This window comes from Malaclemys terrapin, chromosome 25 (assembly GCF_027887155.1).
Source record: "Malaclemys terrapin pileata isolate rMalTer1 chromosome 25, rMalTer1.hap1, whole genome shotgun sequence".
In the NCBI taxonomy this organism is placed as follows: Eukaryota; Metazoa; Chordata; order Testudines; family Emydidae; genus Malaclemys; species Malaclemys terrapin.
Genome location: NC_071529.1, coordinates 8,343,034 through 8,361,537, shown reverse-complemented (window position 1 = coordinate 8,361,537; position 18,504 = coordinate 8,343,034). Strand labels below are relative to the sequence as shown.

The 18,504-nt window shown below is 42.9% G+C and overlaps 1 protein-coding gene across 1 annotated transcript in view; it reads right to left on the bottom strand.

Annotated features, from left to right (window-relative positions):
• Positions 1-17,313, bottom strand: part of MAP3K3 (mitogen-activated protein kinase kinase kinase 3) — a 52,139-nt gene extending 34,826 nt beyond the window's left edge. Inside the window, exons 1-4 of the mRNA XM_054014197.1 lie at positions 17,000-17,313; positions 7,939-8,060; positions 7,443-7,532; positions 1,650-1,690 (exon numbers count right to left, since the gene is read on the bottom strand). Of these exons, the coding sequence (XP_053870172.1) occupies positions 1,650-1,690; positions 7,443-7,532; positions 7,939-8,060; positions 17,000-17,003 (257 nt within the window). The 5' untranslated portion in view covers positions 17,004-17,313. The remainder of the gene's footprint in view (positions 1-1,649; positions 1,691-7,442; positions 7,533-7,938; positions 8,061-16,999) is intronic.
• Positions 17,314-18,504: the final 1,191 nt, after the last annotated feature.

Genomic DNA, 18,504 nt, shown 5'->3' with positions numbered 1-18,504 from the left:
ACTTTGGGTATAGCCAATTTCACTGTTTGCCCTGAATAGTCTGTTTCTTTTTGTGAGAATCTTTCATGCAGCAACGGGGAAGAGAAAAAAGTTTTAAAAATAGAAAAATAACTGCACAGCCATAAAATTGGGCAGGGAAACTCAGAGCAGGTATGAAACCTGCAACTACTCTAAACAGCTAGTCAATTTTTAAAAAGTTCAAATATATATTTAAAGGATACATCAAATTAAGTTTTTTGTTTTACTATAGTGCAATAACTTTTTTTTTAAACTTGACATCATAAGAATGATTTTTCTAGAGAAAGCAAAAGGGTCCAATAATATGAGTAATGACATCCCCATGAAACCTAACTTTCTTAATCAGAATCCTGAAGGAGGTTTGAGAGTTCTCCTCCAAAATACTGCTACATACAAAGAACTCAGTCCTCCAACCTTTACTTAAGTCATCTTTACAGACTCAAAGGCCCCACTGAAGTTAATGAGACCAACCTACTTACATGAATAAAGGTTGCAAGACCATGACTGAAGAAAGTCACTTATGTGGAATTCCTTTGCTTCTTTACTATTTCCCAAGGCAAGCCACTTCAGCAAAATAAGAGGGCTGGGCGTTACAGACAAGGGTGATGCACGCAATCTTCATTTTCTTTAACAGTGGTTATATAAATCACAGCACATCACAGGGCCCCAATTCAGTTAGGTACTTCAAAACATGTGTAACTAAGGGCATAGTAATGCTATTGGTTTCAGTGGGACTATGCATGTACTTAAGTATCTTACTGAATCAGAGCCTAGGAGAGGAGAGTTCCTCTCCATTTTTAAAGAGGAGTCACTGTACCACCCAGCACAGCCATCCCCAGCAGCACCCCAGTGAAGCATTCACCTTAAGATTTTATTAGCAAGTTTTTATGCAGGGTTCACAGATTGAAAAACATGTTTAGAGTTTAATTCAATTATGACCAAAACAAACTAGGAGAGGGTGAATCTAGAATACACACAGACAAGTTCAACTAGGGCAACTGGAACTCTATTTTCACCCATGTCATCTACTGTAGAATTTGCCAATAGTGTGCATCGATGGGTCCCTTTTCTCAGCCAATGATGCCAACATGGAGGCACTCCAAGAGTATTACAGCTGCTCTTCCAAAACATGGGACATTTGCAACACTGTATCCTGACTCTGGTTTGCAGAGGCAACCATCAACCTAGTGATTTCTAATTTAAGCTTCCCTCTTCCTCTTTCCCTGAGCTACAAATGTGTGTTGAGGAGCAGAGAGGATATCCCATACCTTCTTCCAAAGGAGCCCCTCTGAGCAAGATAAACACTATTGACAGAACCAGAAGGTACTAGGATTGTGGCTGCAAAAAGAGGACCTCAAAGAGGTGAAAGTGGAAAAAAATAGAGAGTTGGGGGAGCACTGAAGAGAGAAAGGGAGAACTCAAGAATCTCAACAGGAACTATCCTTCGCCCAACCCTGGGTAAAGCATTCTCTTTAGGTCAGAGAGAGCCATTTTAGACAGAAACCCACTGTAAGCTCAAAGACATAATGGCATGCACCATGTGGAATTCCTGTGAAGTCCACATCCATTTAGTCTGACTAGGGTACTTTATCAGAAACATTGTATATGAGAACACTGAATGCAAAACTTACCGTCTTTCCCCATTATGTTCAAACTTTATCCTTACATCAGTCTGCCCAAGAGAGAAGAAACAGATTAGTCCATTATCAAATTCTTTGGCATATTTCATAAGATATAACAAAGCATACAATGAGGACCTGTGTGACAAAATATTAATTTGTTCTGGTCTCACATTTTTAATATGTTGTAATTTTCAACCTCTCCCCACTTTAGTCCCATAAAAAGCCTTAAGTTTCCAGTACTTAGGCTGTTTCTTATACCGTAAGTTCTCACCTATTTGATGTCAAATAACGAAGCCTGGCTTCTAGAAGCATTCATCAGAAACCACCAGATTGTCCATCTATTCTGCTCCACAATAGCTGTGGTCATTGAAGAACCATTTTTGTTGACCCCTTCCTCCCAACTCATTCCACCCAAGCAGAAACATTTTTCAACTAGTGTCTTTCTCCCAATATCAGCCCCTGCAGACTAGGAATTTATAAGCAGCATTAATCTTGTAACATCTCAAACTTACTATCTGATGGCTTACGTAAAATGAGATGTGTATCTGGCGCATACAAGCCAGTTAAGATGGATTCGACGCTGTTTTGTAACACCAAAGCAACACAAAGTAGTCAGGAACATATCTGACTCTTAATTTGCAACTGACATATTCGCTTGGTTATCTGGGACAAAGGGTAATTTTAAGTACACCGCTACCTCAATATAACACGACCCGATATAACACGGTAAAGCAGCGCTCTGGGGGAGCGGGGCTGCGCACTCCGGTGGATCAAAGCAAGTTCGATAAAACGCGGTTTCACCTATAATGCGTTAAGATTTTTTGGCTCCCGAGGACAGCATTATATCGAGGTAGAGGTGTATAAGCAAATTTACCAAGTAAACTTCTAGGACACAAAACTGATATGTGACAGGCATAGTTATCACGTATTCTATTTTTTCCTCTTCTATCAAGATTCACAGGAAGACTGGGCAGATAAGAGGACGACTTCACAGGTGTAATATGAGCAGGCATGTGGGGAGAGTATGGAAGGGGAGAATGACAGGAGAATGAAGCACCATGCGGAGCTAAGGGGAGGATGGGGAAGCAGCATGAGATGGTGACAAAGAATGTGAAAGGGGGGACTGTGGGGAGTGAAGGAGCAGAGAGAGGGGCCATCTGTGGCCCCATGCACCAGAAGGGGAGCGTGAGCAAGAGTGCGAGTGCTCATTTTGTCTAATTACCCACTGACGATGCATGGAGGCCATGGAACTTTTAAAGAGCAGCAACAGACGCAGGAGGCAAGTAACCAAACCGTGAGAATTCCTTATATTAGTATAGTATAGCATTGCTCTCCTCCGATTCATTTCAAATAACAGAACTGCAGCATAAAAATTAGCTGGGAAGAAGAGATCATGATTGGCTGAATTACTTCTCATGGCACTATAGTACTTAGAGTTGGGTGCTACTGAACTGGCCCTGTCTAGAGTCTACAGTTATAATTAGATCTTGAGAGGGAATGTCTACATAGTTATTTTTAGTCTCATAGCACAAGCCCAAGTCAGTTAACTCAGGCTTTGAGACTCGCTGCTGAGGGTTATTCTTTTGCAATATAGATGCCCTGTCTGATACCTCATAATAAATGCTATAAAGATGAAGGAGGATTTGCCATTTTATTTATAAAAAGACATTAAATCCCTGCTTTAAGATAAACATAGCCTATATGAGGAAGTCACAACCAATACTTTCATAATTCAAGTAACTTGTATGTCATCATTTAAAGTGTAGAAGGTTTGCCATCCAGGTTATCCAAGGTTTTATTAAAGGGCCCAACGTGGTACCTGTGCACTAAGCTGTAAACTCAGAGGATGCTAGACAGCACAGGGAGTGAAAGTATAGCACATTTAACCACTAGAGAACAAAGTTCAAGTTCCAATTTAGATCACAAAGACAAAAACTAAAAAGGAAAAAAAAATCTGCTCTCATAAGGTATTATCATTTCTCCTGCACAACCCTAAGTGATTAGAGTGGATGAAGCCAGCTGTGAAAGCCTTAAAGACAACAGGCAATCATACATCTAGGAACTTAAAAAAAAAAAAAAAAAAAAAAGTGGGTAGGAAATGCGCTTTAAGGTAGAGGAAATATCTGGCAGACCCAGTGGTCAAGAAGGCAGCTCAAAGGGACCCATACATTCACTGCCAGTACACAGTATTCCTGCAGAAGTCCTGTAGGTGCATAATTGTTCATGACAAACGGGCTTCCTGACCAGAGGAACAATGATCTGCAGCCAAAGTAATTTACATATAACTTTCCTAAAGTTTGCTCAGGAATGGGGGGAGTGCAAGGGGTGTGCTCCCCACAATGGTCCTACAAGAGCTGAATTAGGCCAGTTGGGCCCAATCAGCTAATTAGACTGCAAACTGGGGAGCTTTAGGCTGGAGGCAACTAATTAGAGAGAAGCTCACCTGAAAGGGACAGGTGGGGCTTCTACAAGAGACAAGATAGAGGGGGTGGCTAGGAAAGGCTGCAGTCACTCCCTGGGAACAGGGAGGAATGTTTGGAGGTTGCAGAGACGTGCTGCCTAAAGTTACTCTCTGGAGAAGGGAAAGAAGAGACGCAAACTCAGAGGAGTAGAGAGGGCTATAGGAGATATGGAAGCGGCTCAGGGAAAGGCAGCAAGGTGCAGGGAACAGACCTTGGGTGCTGGGTAGAAGATCCCTGAGCTGGAACCCAGAGTAGAGGGTGGGTCCAGGTTCACCTGCCAGCCATTGCGGGAGTGACACTGTAGCAGAAGACTGAGACTGTTGGAGAGCAGGAACCTTGAGACACCCCCTTCTCCCCCCCACCACCCACCAGAAAGGGAAATCACAATAGTGACCTGGCCAGAGGGCTGAGTCAAGAAGAGGACAGCTGTGGCTCCTGAGAGCAAGAGTGGCTACAGAGGAGAAACTGACTGGGTGTAACCACTGGAAGGAGTGTAGGCCTGACTGATTTAATCCCCAGGACCGCCAGGAGGCGGTGCTATCCAACAGTAAGCAGACCAACCTATGACAGGGAAGGATGAATTTTATGCACCGGGACATCAAAAGGGGAACTTTGTGTATTTACTCCAGTTCGGCTGTCTAATCCAGGAAAAGGAGAGTGGAAACAGTGATGGAACGATAGGTTATTAAAGATGTTTTCCAGCTGACTGGGCGAGAATATATAATGTGTGTCTTATAAAAGAGTCTTTTAATGGCATAACGTACAGAGGGATAACAAATAAGAATCCAGGTAAGACATTGGGGTAACAATAGAATGACAACAAAAAGAGGGTGGGCATGTAACTTCAGCCCTGGGCAGTGGGGCTTGGGCTTCAGACTTGCTGGGGCCAGGGCCAACACCAGCCTTGGCGACCCCATTAAAATGGGGTCCCAACCCACAGTTTGAGAACCCCTGTTCTAAAGGATAGGTTTTTAGAAGAGCTAAAGGTCCTAGGGTTTTATCCCCACTAACAACCCAGGGCGGGGATAATTTTATGCTGGTTACTGAAATGTAGCCTCCCTGGGGTGAAAGGGTGGTAGCTATATAGACAGTCAACAGTAACGCTGCACAAGAGTGCATGAAAGTAAAGAACACCTCTAAAGGGAGTTTAAGAATTGGACTGCTTTACTTGCTTCCCTTTTAAGCGTTCCTCAGACACACAGGCTGAACTAATCCTTTGTCAGCATGTCAGTATCATCCCTTCAATGCCTTCCTGAGCACTGTGGGTGACTTAATGAGGAGTCAAGTGTGTGAGGAGAAGTTTTAAGGTTGGGATGAAGATTTCAGAATTTATCTATGTTTCAGTAGAACTATATGGGGGTGAAAGTCTGTTAGAAGCTAAACTTAGGAACTATAGGTCCATGGACAATCAGTGGCAGTATGGGAAATACTGGAAAAGAGCTGGATTCCTGGCAATATGACCCCAAGAGCAATAGATTTCTGGATACTCAGGCAGAGTTAGGGTACAAGGCAGAAAACCAATAGACTCATCATTCAAGACAACATTCACCATGAAATACACATAGCTTGGACAGTAGCTTAGTTAAGAAACTTGTATCTACTGCTCATGAGGGCAATGGACCAAGCCAGTGTTTCTTCAACCTGTGGGCCTCCACAGAGATGCTGATTAAATTGTGGGAGGGAGGTGTGTGCCACAAGCAGAGGAGGAGAGTCACAAGGTTGAGTAAAGCAGCATGACCCCAAATCTAGTCTGACTCTCTGCAAAAACACACTGCTATGGGTGAAGCACAGGGTAGTTTCTTGAAATCCATCCTCCCTGTTCTAGTGACTATTCCACAGGGGAATAGGACTACGGGCTGAGGAAGCAACTCACTAGCTCAAACCACCTATGCTCTCACAACAAACAGCTCAGCTCCAAAGAACTTCCTATAGACTCCCCTACCCTATGCTGCATGTAACATTCTGATGAGTGAGGCAATGGTTAGGAGGAGGAAAAATGAAAAGACAAAACGAAAATAGGATAACATGCACAGGGAGACAGAATGGGAACAAAGGAGTGGAAAAAGGAAAAGAAAGGCATGGTCACCACTGTGATATGGCAAAGCACAAGGGGATCCTGGGAAGGGACACTCCATCTATCATAAGGGAGGCTCAGACAAAAAGTTGAACGCCACTGGAATAAGCACTAGCTTGAGAGGGGCACAGTTCATTAAGACACTGCACAAACAGTCTTGACACTTGCATCCCCAATCCTAAACCTCTTCTGAGCAGAGCGCTAATTGTGCACAATGGAGTGAAGATTCTGTCTGATGGACAAATCGGGTGTAGATCAAGAAACCACAACAGGTTCATTCCCACTTCCTGAATAAGCCAGGATTTGATCCTTGGCCTCCATAGCAGAAATGGCAATGAACTAACTTTTACCCCACTGAGCATCCCTTGCTTGGGAAATACAATCACATGAAAAACAGATCAATGAATTTGCCATTTATCAGAGACCCAAGTATGACAGCCAGTCTGACTGTGTCCACCTAAGAAATAATGGGTGTTGACCACATTTTGATAAATGGGTGTTGAACTCTGACTCCACACCAGCAGGACAACAGAGTTCAATGCTAATTGGGGAGGCTCACGAGCATTGATCATCTCTAACTGTAGTAAAACGTGGCTGATTACACATTTCATCAGGGTCAACCACACTTTGCTATAATGGGTGTTGAACTCTGTTGACCTTCCCCACATTAGTGAGGCAATACATCCAATACTGAGAGGTCAGGGGCAGGCAGGAACTTAACTAGATATACGTAACAGCCTCAAAGCTTAAACTGGGTCCACTCCTCTAAAGCCATTTGACCATTTGTCGTAAAGCCCAAGTGACTTGAATTAATTCTCTGAAAGTGCTGGACAAATATTTGCATATTAAAAGCCTGGGGGGGTATTGCGGAGTTTGCACAGAAATGGGGTTCACACAAATAGCACACAGTACAGGTGGAATTTCTAGGATAATTTGGTCTTCAAGACTAGTGAATTCAACCTTATCAGAGACAGATAAGACCTATTTGGTTATCTTGTCCTACTCTCCCTCTGCTAAGAAGCCAGTGCAGGATTCTTCCCTACAAAACAATCTCCAGACCTTTGTCTAGATTAGTTTGTAAATGTTTCAACTAATGCGGCTTCCAACACTCCCCTGGGGAAGGTACATTCTACAGCTACAAAGCAATAGAAAAAAAACGTCACCACCTTCCCATACCTGCTTAAATGAGCTCTGTAAAGGTCACTGAGCATGAACATGCTCTTAATTTATAATTGCTAATACTGAAATGGAAGCCAGTTTTCTTACCGGAATTTTTTTTTCTTCTACTGCACAGGCACACTGGTTTGTTATTGTAGGGCTGCTCAGGAGGGCTGGACTGCTGGCATTGTGTTTTTTCTTAAAAGAAAAGATATTAATGTTGGTTTATAAAAAAAAAAGGTGGACTGTGCAAGCTAAAACAAGAAAGCCAATCGGTAGAATTTTCAGCCAATCTACCCAGATAATGCCTTTCTACATACACCTGAGGGAGGCAGATCATTGAGTTGCTCTGAATAATCATCAAAACATTGCCTGCTTTAGTCCAATAGAAGGAATAAAATAACCTAAAGTGAACCTAAACCAATGACCTAATCCAAATTAGGGGAGTATAAAGCCCATGAAGTAGGCACATCCCTATGCGATGCCAGGACTTGCATTAAACACTGGTGCCTTATTGCAGTTGAAGCAAATGGACCCACTTCCACTCTAGTCTAATCCCTTGTGCCAGGTCATAATTTTCAATCTCCATTAAACAATCCTTTACCTGTTTGTTGGAATGAGCAGTGTCTTTATTCTTCATGGTATCAAAGCCAGGCAGCCTGTGACGCCGGCCCATTTGGAGTGCAACCAAGTCCTTCATGATGGAGTTCAATGCCTCCTGCTCATCTGCAATTGACAAGAGAGAAGTTATTTTGGTGAGTAGCAGTTGGGGAACTTTCAGGAATTCAAACTAGTGTTCCTCTGGCTGAGAGACAAAAGATTTTTTTCAAGTGCACAGTGTACATCTTCATTCACAGCCACTAACCCCCATGACACCTGTATGAGGTAGACACGCATTAGCTTCATTTCAGAGGCAAGTAAATGGAAGGGTAGAGAGTTGTCTAAGGTCACAAACCAAGTCTGGTCAGAGCTAGAATTCAAATATGGGAGTTCCTGCCTCCCAGGACTATGTCCAGTTCACCTAGCAAAATTTGCTAAAGGGTAATTTAGGTCACTTAGAAGGACCAGCTGTAGGTGTTTTATTGTCACAGGAAAACTGGATAACATCTGTCCCCTTCCAACCTTACATTCTGCTACCCCAGAGAACCTTCACTGCTTGATGATAGAGCTAGCCCTGCATAACAGCAAGAAAGGAACCAGCCAACCAATTATTCTGAATTATTACTAGGTCTCAAACTTTTGTGCTGATTGTCAAGGGCACTTCTCCCCATATCCCCAAAACAAGTGCTCACAGCACAAAGGTTGTCTCCTAAGGAAGCTAGAACATCTTCAGGACAGAAGTCAGAACAGGGCAGCAGTGAGAAGAGCACTGAAGGCTTGCAGAGCAGAGCTAGCAGCTGCAGGTCAGCCTCTTCAGGAACATGGTAGGAACTCATGACTGGGATGCCAGCAACTAATGTTATTTATACTAGAGTAGTACACAGAGGCTCTAATCAGGATTGGGGTTCATTGCGCTAGGTGCCACACAAAGGAGGCGGGTATGGTTTCTGCCCTGAAGAGCTAACCATGAGAAACCAGTGGCATCTATTTCCAAAGCTGAGCAGGTAGATGTAGCAACAACATAAATAACTCTGGCATTTTATTAGACATAGTCAGTCTTATGAATAAACTGGGCTCTGCAGTGTTGCCTGTCATAACTACCAGGGGCCCTGCCTTCAAGTGGAAGTGAGATGGCAAGACTTGCATTGCCTTTTTTCACTAACCAAACAATACATTGGCTCTGTCTGCTGACTTCAGTCTCAGTTCTCACCTCAGCAAATTTTTCACCACCCATGCTGCCTGCTAACTATAGGACAGTACTAGTCAAGTGGCCTCATGCTTTGCTACAACTGTGAAAGTGTTGATTAATGCAATTCCTAGCTATGCCACAAATATAACTAAAGTCAAAGGTCCTGGGTCTACTTATCCTAGTTACAACTTTGTTTAACCTTATGGTGTGCACAAGACCTTATTATGTCCCTTAAATAAGGCTAACGCCTGGGATTGTCCCAGGCTTTAATCCAATTACATGGACACAGTCATTGCTGATACTACACATTTTAACTGCAGTGTTTGCAACCAATCACCTAACTCGGTCGTATTTGTAACATAGATCAGCATAAAAAAGAAGTTATGATGAGTTGATAATACACTCCCCCCAGTTACAGTTAAGCAAACACATAGTGAGGGGCTGCTAAACTATATCAGCTATATTCCATTTTCACTTAGTTACAACTGTCAGGGGGGAAAAAATTGACCTTTTGGGTTAAAAGTTCTCGTGTAACCAATACAGTGTAGCTTCCAGAGCCTGTCGGAATTTAGGACTGAGGTGAAGTGGCAGAGCTGTGTGGAAAGCCTAGAACTGGAATACCAGGAGGTCCTGTAGGAGTTACCTAGACACCTGCTTAGCCTATGCCAAATCATTCACTGAAATTAGTCCCTTGCTTTCAATATCATCTAAATACTGTAGAAAAACAGTTGTATAGGGCATGTGAACTTTTGGTGAAATTGTTACTGGCTTATTGGCTTCATTTCTGAAGCACTATGCATTCTGAGCAAGAAATCACTGGACGTTATCAGTTACACAATCCTGTCATTAGCACGTGTACATACTATATTCTTGGACTGTTGTATGTATAGCTTATCAAAGCTCTATGGTTTTACACATGCATCCAAAGAAGTGGGTATTCACCCACGAAAGCTCACACTCCAAAACATCTGTTAGTCTATAAGGTGCCACAGGACTCTTTGCTGCTTCTATGGTATTTGTTTCTCTAGACGCTGTATCCAGTTAAATCTCCTCTAATAGGAGTGGAACCTGGTTATAAAATCTGATCCAAATATAAACTTTACTTTAAACAAACTGAAAAGAATGTGTTGTCCTCTATGGAGTCATGCAGAAATTTGCTGGTCTTGGGCAGAAAAATGGGAGGGGATAGTGGGAGAGAGAGTTGGATGAAGGGAAACCTACTGATATAGGTTTCACGTTTGGCGGTGTTGTAAGAAATACTAACACAATAGACAAGGTTATCAAGATTTTCTATCCAATTTTAGGCTGTACTATTTTAAGGTCTGTCATAAACCTGAGATTACAATTCCCTAGATGTGCAGACCTTGATATGCAATTTCCCCTCCTTCCCAAAGTACTCAGAGCTATCAGTTTATGGTGTGGTTAAATTGAAATTTACAGCTCTCTCTAGGGCTAATTTTTGAACAATTTCAACAAAACCTGAGTTAAAAATAAAAAAACCAGTTAAAGTCATTGATATTTTTTTAAAATTCACTCTGGATGCATGTTACTGCTCTAGGATATTGATTTACATAAGTACAAGCCTAACAGTTAGTCTTAGAATCAATGGGAACATGAGACATTTCTGAATGTTACAGTACAGATGTTTCTCATGTACATTTGTAAAAAACAATGCTTATTTGATGAAGCAAAGGATGCACATTTATTCCTCATTTCATGTTACATGCTTGATCACAAATATTTATTCCTGAATTTAGGTTACTTTTTATAAAAAACGGGTCAGTAATTGACTTACTAGTAACAAAATGAACAAGTTAGATTACGCCCAAAGGAGGTGTATGTGGGATGAATATATGCAAAATGCCATGTAAACCATTATGAGTTCAAAGCAAAAGAAGGAAATGTATGTATTTGTAACAAAGCAGCATCCAAAAGGCCCAATCAGGGTCAGTCTTATTTTGCTAGGCTCTGTACAGACACACAGTTCCTGTCCTGGAGACTTTTGTGGGATTTCCAACAGCACTCAGCATTGACCTAACTCTGTTCCAATTGATGTTACTGGTAAAGTTTCTACAGACTTCAAGAACAGTTAAGCCAATGTCAAAAAAGCCAACAATGTTCGGAACCACTAGGAAAGAGATAGCTAAGACAGAAAATATCATCATGGCACTAAATCCATGGTACAGCCACACCTTGAATGCTCTGTGCAGTTCTGATAGCCCCATCCCAAACAAGATATATTAGAATTGGAAAAAGTATAGAGGGGGCAACAAAAATGATTAGGGGTATGGAGGAGAGATTAAAAAGACTGGGACTGTTGAGCTTAGAAGAGATGACTAAGGGGGGATACAATAGCAGTCTATAAAATCATGAATGGTATAGAGAAAGTGAACAGGAAAGAGTTTACCCCCTCATATAACATGAGATCTAGAGGTCAACCAATGAAAATAGGCAGCAGCAGGTTTAAAACAAACTAAAGGAAGTACTTCACACAATGCATAGTTAATCTGTGGAACTCATTGCCAGGGGGTGTTGTGAAGGCCAAAAGTATAACTGGGTTCAAAAGAGAATTAGATAAGTTAATGGAGGATAAGTCTATCAATGGCTATTACCCAAAATGGTCTGGGACAAAACCCCATGCTCTGGGTATCCCTAAACCTCCAACTGCCAGAAGCTCAGACTGGACAACAGGTGATGGAACACTCAAGCTGCTGTTCTATTTACTCCCTCTGAAGCATCTGGCACCAGCCATTGTTGGATGACAGGGTACTGGACTAGATGGACCACCGGTCTGACCCACTATGGCTACTCTTGTGTTCCCTCCCAGAGTGCATTACTCCAGCCACCACCATGTAGACTAGCCCATGGTGTGTCTCAATATAGCCTAAGATTTAAAATTAATGCAACCTTAAAGTTGAGAATCAAGTACTCAAAAGTAATGAAATTAAACCATAACTGTTCCCCAGCCGCCTAAGTGGATCTCCTTTCTTCCATATTGAAAAATAAGGATTTCTGTAATCAAATTTGTTTATATTTTGCATTTGACAGCACTTTGTGTACAGTTAATCTTACTGCTTCCATTATACAATCACTTTACTCCTGTTAGCACAGGTGTTTCACACCCCAACAAAGAGGAGAAAGTTTAAAACTAGAAAAATGTGATTGTAAAACCACAAAAAAACCTATGGGACTGGGATACTACCTGAAAGTACAGCCAACAGCACAAAGGTGGCTAGGGCCCACATTGGAGGACCACAGGGATACAAATCTAATATCGGATATCTAATATCAGAGTTTGCTATGCGTGCATGCACAGTTATACTGTTATACCAACACTGACTATGGGTATCATGGTATCGCCCATAAACACACCCATGTAAAAGATTTATGTTTCAAATTGTCTCCAACCTGGTGGTCTTTTTAAAGAGTACTAGAGAACTGGGCTGGAGAAGGAAATTCCGTGTCTTGGATTTCTCCATTGCTTTTATAACAAAAGTGTAAAATGTGATCTAGTCAATATTCTGACATATTCGAGTCCAATCCTGCAAATTCGAAACAGGTCAAGCGCACTCAGCCCCTTTCAAGTTCATATACAATGCTGTACTGCAGTTTTAACAGTAGACTGTTTATTTTGACGTCCTTCACAGACACATAATGACCCCAAAGTCAAATAAGCGAGACAGCTGAATGTTTCCAGCAAAGTAGGCAATTTGATTGGCTGAATACTCCGTAGGCTATAACATATGATAGACTTTGTCAGTTTGTTTTTTAAGTTGATTTTGGTGTCTGATCTTCATTTCCTATCTCCATTTTTAAAGCAAACTGAATATCAAATATTTGATTTGAACTCATTTTATATCAAAATGTAGCTTCAGTTAAGGTCTGTATGGCAATGGAAATACAAATTTGAAAGACTTTTATATAGGTCAACAGTTATTTTAACATGATCAAGATTTTACAGCCTCAACTTTTTAAAAAAAAAGTATTTGCAGCACTATCAGTTTTACGGCACAATGCAGAAGTTACTACAAATGAAATCTAAGCAACTTTTGAAGAGCACTGAGACACCCTGTTTTTCTAGGTCTCCAGCACGTCTGAGAAACACAGTTCTGCTTTGTGCAGAAAGATGTTGTCCAGGAAATGCTTTTCATGTTTTAAAAACTACACTCCAGGATGTTATAACATTGATAAAGGGGAATTGCTACTTACAAGGAAAGTTATTCCTTATGTAAAGCATTTATTTCAGTTAAAATTCACTCAGACCTGTGTAATAAACCAAGTCAGCAAATTTGCTATGGCAGGGATGGAAATAGTTTAAAGCAAAATCACAAAGTTCAGCAAACAAAGCATAGAAGCATCTGCACACTGGTTAAAAACAGGAAGCCTGTAAACCCCTATAAACAAGTTTGCAGGGTATGAGAACGAGAGGGATAGTGACAGCATAGTGTCTGCTGTTTACTTGTAAGAAAGATGCACACTTTTTAACAGAGGCACCTGGTTAGTTTGATCCAGTGACTGGGAAACTCATGGCAATTAATGAATTTTACAAGTTAGAAATATCAAAATACAGCCTAAAGCTTTTTTTCATTGGAGAAGTGTAATTTACAGTCCTTCAGTGCACATTGGTCAGTGTACCCTAGGGTATTTTGTAAAAGTAAAGTGTTAATGACACAAAATTGCACTACATGTTCAGCCTCTGTTTTTACTACATCTGTACAGCACCTAGCATGAAGGCCTCAATCCTCTTATTCAGACCGCTGGGCACTATTGTAATACAATTACTACTAACAGTACAAGACTGCATTAGAGAAGTTCTATGGTAATTTGTTAATCTCACTATCAGAGGCTTATGTCTTCACATTTGCCAGTGTCTTAGAAATTTGCAACTTACTTGCCTTACAAATGTCAAAAGCCAAAGCTCCTCTATGTGACTGTAAGGCATAGAAAAAAACCTGACTCCCTATTTTAAATTCTAACAAAATAGTTAAGAATTGAAAACTGGTTGTAAATGGCAGGCTTATTCCTTCCCCCTCCCCCATAATGCAACAGTGGCTGTCAATGCAGCAAAGACTAAAAGCTTACGGGTAAGTGTGTGAGCCAAGGGAAGGAAATGACACAGGCAGGAAAAAAGCAGATTGAGGGAAAGACTCAACTGCAGCTGGGCCTGCAACGAGCATTTCAGTCTAGGTCTAACCCAAGCCATTCAATCTCAACACAGCTCTCCCCACCGCTTCTCAAATATACGCACGTTGCTCTTTAACAAAAGCAGTATCAGCTTCTCCGACACTGCTGAAGAGCTCTGCACAGAAATTAAATTTAGTGATAACCTCCTATAAAGTGCAAGAGAATCAACCTTAATGCACTTCAGCATTGTTAATGGAGTTACCTCAAATTGCAAAACTAATATCCCTTTAACTACTCAGTATATTAACTACGTTTTTTAGGGTAATTTATGAAGAAAAGTAGAAAGCTAGATGGAACAATGTAAAGAATACAGTATAACCTAGACTATCCAGACATCTATCCAAAACTAGGTCATTGTCTCCTGATGTCTATCATGTTGAAAATTCCCTCCATTATCTGAATCAATTATCCAATCTTCTTTTATATCAAAGACATCTAAATAATCATGGCTATATAGTAATTAGTGCTTTTCTGCTCATAAGTTAAGAACAACTGAACAAAGCTGGATAGCATTCATTAGTTTAACAGCCGGTGAAGTCACCCCTTTTCATTTTGCAACTCTCAAGCACATGCACAAATATTAGCTATATGATTGTGATTAGTAAGCATTTTAATGGAAGGTTGACTTAAAACACACAATACTTGAGAAAATGAAAGACCTTCACATCTGTTTCTACAGAGCAAACACCAGACTATTTTGCCTGCATTTCTAAGCATGACCTAGTCATGGAGCTAAATACATCAGCATTTGAATTCACAAGAATTAAACCGAATTTGTTTTAAGCATTGTTAGTGATGCTGCATGGATTTATATTTTAACATAAGAACTAATTATATGCAGGAGACTATATAGCAAAGCAGAGTTTTAGCAAACCAGATAACTTCAGAAAAAAAATCCAAGTTGCAACTCCCAAAACAGTGCAACTACACAACTCTGCAGTTAGGTTAATAACAGTACTTTCTTTCTTTGCCAGTATACAAACATGGTCAAGTGTAAACTCTAGTTTACATAAATTAAACTTTTCTCCTGGTTTACAATGGACTTAATTTCGGACTAAACAAGAAACCAGGTAAACTCAGAAAACCTTGCAAGGCACTTCCCTCTATAGTTCACGTCTTCCTAAAACATTAACTCCAATAGTTCAGGTTGAATTATGACAGCCTGTGGTGGCAATTTATAACAGCTCTTCAGCTCCATTACTTGTCTAAAATGCTATTGTATGAATTTAGTAAAACAAATGAGGATTGAACGGAAGCTTCATACAGGAGACTGAAGATTGATAGAATTCCAAGTCACAAGTAGTGCTATGGCCAAAATTTTCACATTTGGGTTCCTACAGTAAAGCACCTAAATCCATACTTCAAAATCCGTGTCCTGATTCTTGGAGGTGCTAAGTTTCCACAACTTCAGTCAAAGTCAGGGGGAGCTGTAGATGCTCATTCACCTTCCAAAAGTGTCTGACTTTAAACATCAGTGTTTGAAAATCTTGCCCTATATTTTTAGAATTTTACTGAAATGCGCTCCGCTCTCCTGATCAAACTTATATTAAAAGTATTGTAAAAAATGTAAATTACCAATCAAAAATCAATATTGTTTTTTAAAAAATTCACAAAATGTTGACACTCCTCAAATATCACTAATTGTCAAATACCATCAGGCAATAACAGAACCACCATAACTTCTTCAAAATATAAGCCTCCTGACACTGGAGCAAGAAACTATACTAGTTCCAGTCATGTTCAAGAATGGTTTTCAAGCAGGATTTAGTTTCAGGATGAGGTAAAAAGAGCCTGTGACAAACGTATAATAATAAAAAATACCGGAGGTGCTGTAATTTACATTCTCATAATACAAGAATGAAACTGAAAGTCTAAAAATAATAAAAACAAGCAGAGGAAATACTTCTTCACACAGCACCTAATTAACCAATGGAACTCACTGCCACAAGGCAAAGACAAAGAAAGATTATTCCTAGAAGTCTCGAATGATAACACCCATTGTTACAGCAAACAAGAGGATGATAAGGGATACAAACTCACGTTTAAGGGTAGAAGACAACTACTACCTACCGGGGGGAGAGACACATCTCCTATGAAAGTTACTCCATAACTGACCCTGGCAGAGTTTTTGCATTTTCCCCTCATTGTTGGCTTCAGCACAGCAATTATGCCCGTAACTGATCACCTCCCTAGGGGGGCCTCTACACACCACCGTGGACAGGGACAGCAGCCCCCCCAGAGGCCTCCTGGGATGCAGGGGGAGGGGGGGGCTCATGCGATGAAAGAAGCGAGTCTCCCCGAGATGGGTGGGGGTAGCCCTGCCAGGACCTCCCTAGGAACACCCGGGGCACCTGGCCCAGGCGAGCCCCAGCCGTTACCGCACCCCAGGGTGCGGGTGGCACCCCAGGGGCAGGAGAGCGGGGGGAGTCCAGCCTGACACCCAGGGGGAGGCACGTGAACCTGGATTCGGGGGGGGGGGGGGCTCTCAACTGGGCCCTGAATGGGGAGATCGACCGGCAGCCGAAACCCACAGACCGGGGGGGGGTCCCCAGATCCTCCCATGTGCCCCTCACAGTGGGGCCCGGGCGCGCGCAGTTCCCCCCCCCGCGGGAGCCAACGGCCGCAACCAGCCCCTCCCCCCCACCGGAGCCCACAGTCCCGCCTCGGACTCGCCCCGCAGCCGGACCCCTACCCATCTCGGCGGCGGCCGGGCCCGCGCCCAGGCGGGGCGGAGCGGGGCGGGGGGAGCTGCTCTCCGGCGCGCTGTCTCCGGCCCCAGGCTGTCACGGCCGCGGCTCCATGGCGGCCGGGGAGAGGGAGGGGGGGGGAGGGCTCAGAGCCGCCGCCGCCGCATTCCCAGGCCCGGGCCGCCGCAGACAACGTCTCCTTGCAGCGGCTCCACCCCCCGGCGGGACCGGGATGGGGGGAGGGGGGCCCCGGTCTCTCCCCTGCACCGCCTCCGCGCGGCGCCCGGACCGTCAGCAAAACAAACCGCTCAGCGGCCGCCGCGCGCGCGCGCACGCACCCGCCGCCGGCGGCGCCGCCTGCCAATCACAGGGACCGAGCCACCCACCCGACGTTACCGCCTGCCAATCACGGGCGGCGAGCCCGCGCCGCCCTCCCAATCACGGGGCTGAACCGTTCCATGCCAATCACAGGGGAAGAGCCGCTGCACCGCCCCCCCGCCAATCAGACGGATGGCCCCGCCCCTCCTTCGTCACGGGGCGGTATCCGCTCAGCCCCGCCCCTACACCTGCCAATCACCTTGATGGATGTCTGTCTGGGAGTTGGGACCCGCCCCCCTACACTATTATGGGTAGGTTGCAGAGCCGGCTGCTGGGGCTGGGTAAGTGGGAGCCTGCACCTTGCCCTGCGTTGTGGGTTTGCCCAGGTTTGCAACGGGAACAATGATGGACAGGGCTGTTTAATTAAATGTAATTAATTCCCCCCAGTGTTCATGACTTGGCTGCAGTCATCCTTGGGCTTCAGCTGCCCTCCTGCAGCCCATGCACCTACTTGGGTTAGATTCTTTAGCTAACCTCTATGAATTGTGGGTCATCTGCACTTGCTAGATCATTAAATGCTGGGCCTAGGACACCTCTCTGTTATAGGGTTGTCAGGCGCCTGCCTTCAAGGACAGTCAGGTTCCCAACAGCTGTGGGTGTAGCTTCAAAAAACTCTTGAGATGAACTCAGCTTTTTTGGTATGGTTGTTGTTGAGCTCTTAGAATTCACATTTTCTGAACCACCAAGGGCCAAAAAAACTTCATTTAAAAAAAATACAATAAACAAAGACTAAGATTCTCACATGACTCCAAGAGTTGGGGCTTCAAGAACCACCTCAAGGGTTCGCAACCTTACAGTTAATTTTTTGACAGGTTTCAGAGTAGCAGCCGTGTTAGTCTGTATCTGCAAAAAGAACAGGAGTACTTGTGGCACCTTAGAGACTAACAAATTTATTAGAGCATAAGCTTTCGTGGACTACAGCCCACTTATGCATCCGAAGAAGTGGGCTGTAGTCCACGAAAGCTTATGCTCTAATAAATCTGTTAGTCTCTAAGGTGCCACAAGTACTCCAGTTAATTTTTTGCCATGATCAAAATAGACCATTTATTCCTAATGTGGTTTCAGTCTTAGGCAATGGCACTCCTTTATCACTCCCCTCCTGACTGTGTTTCCTTAACAAAGTCAGGCGAAA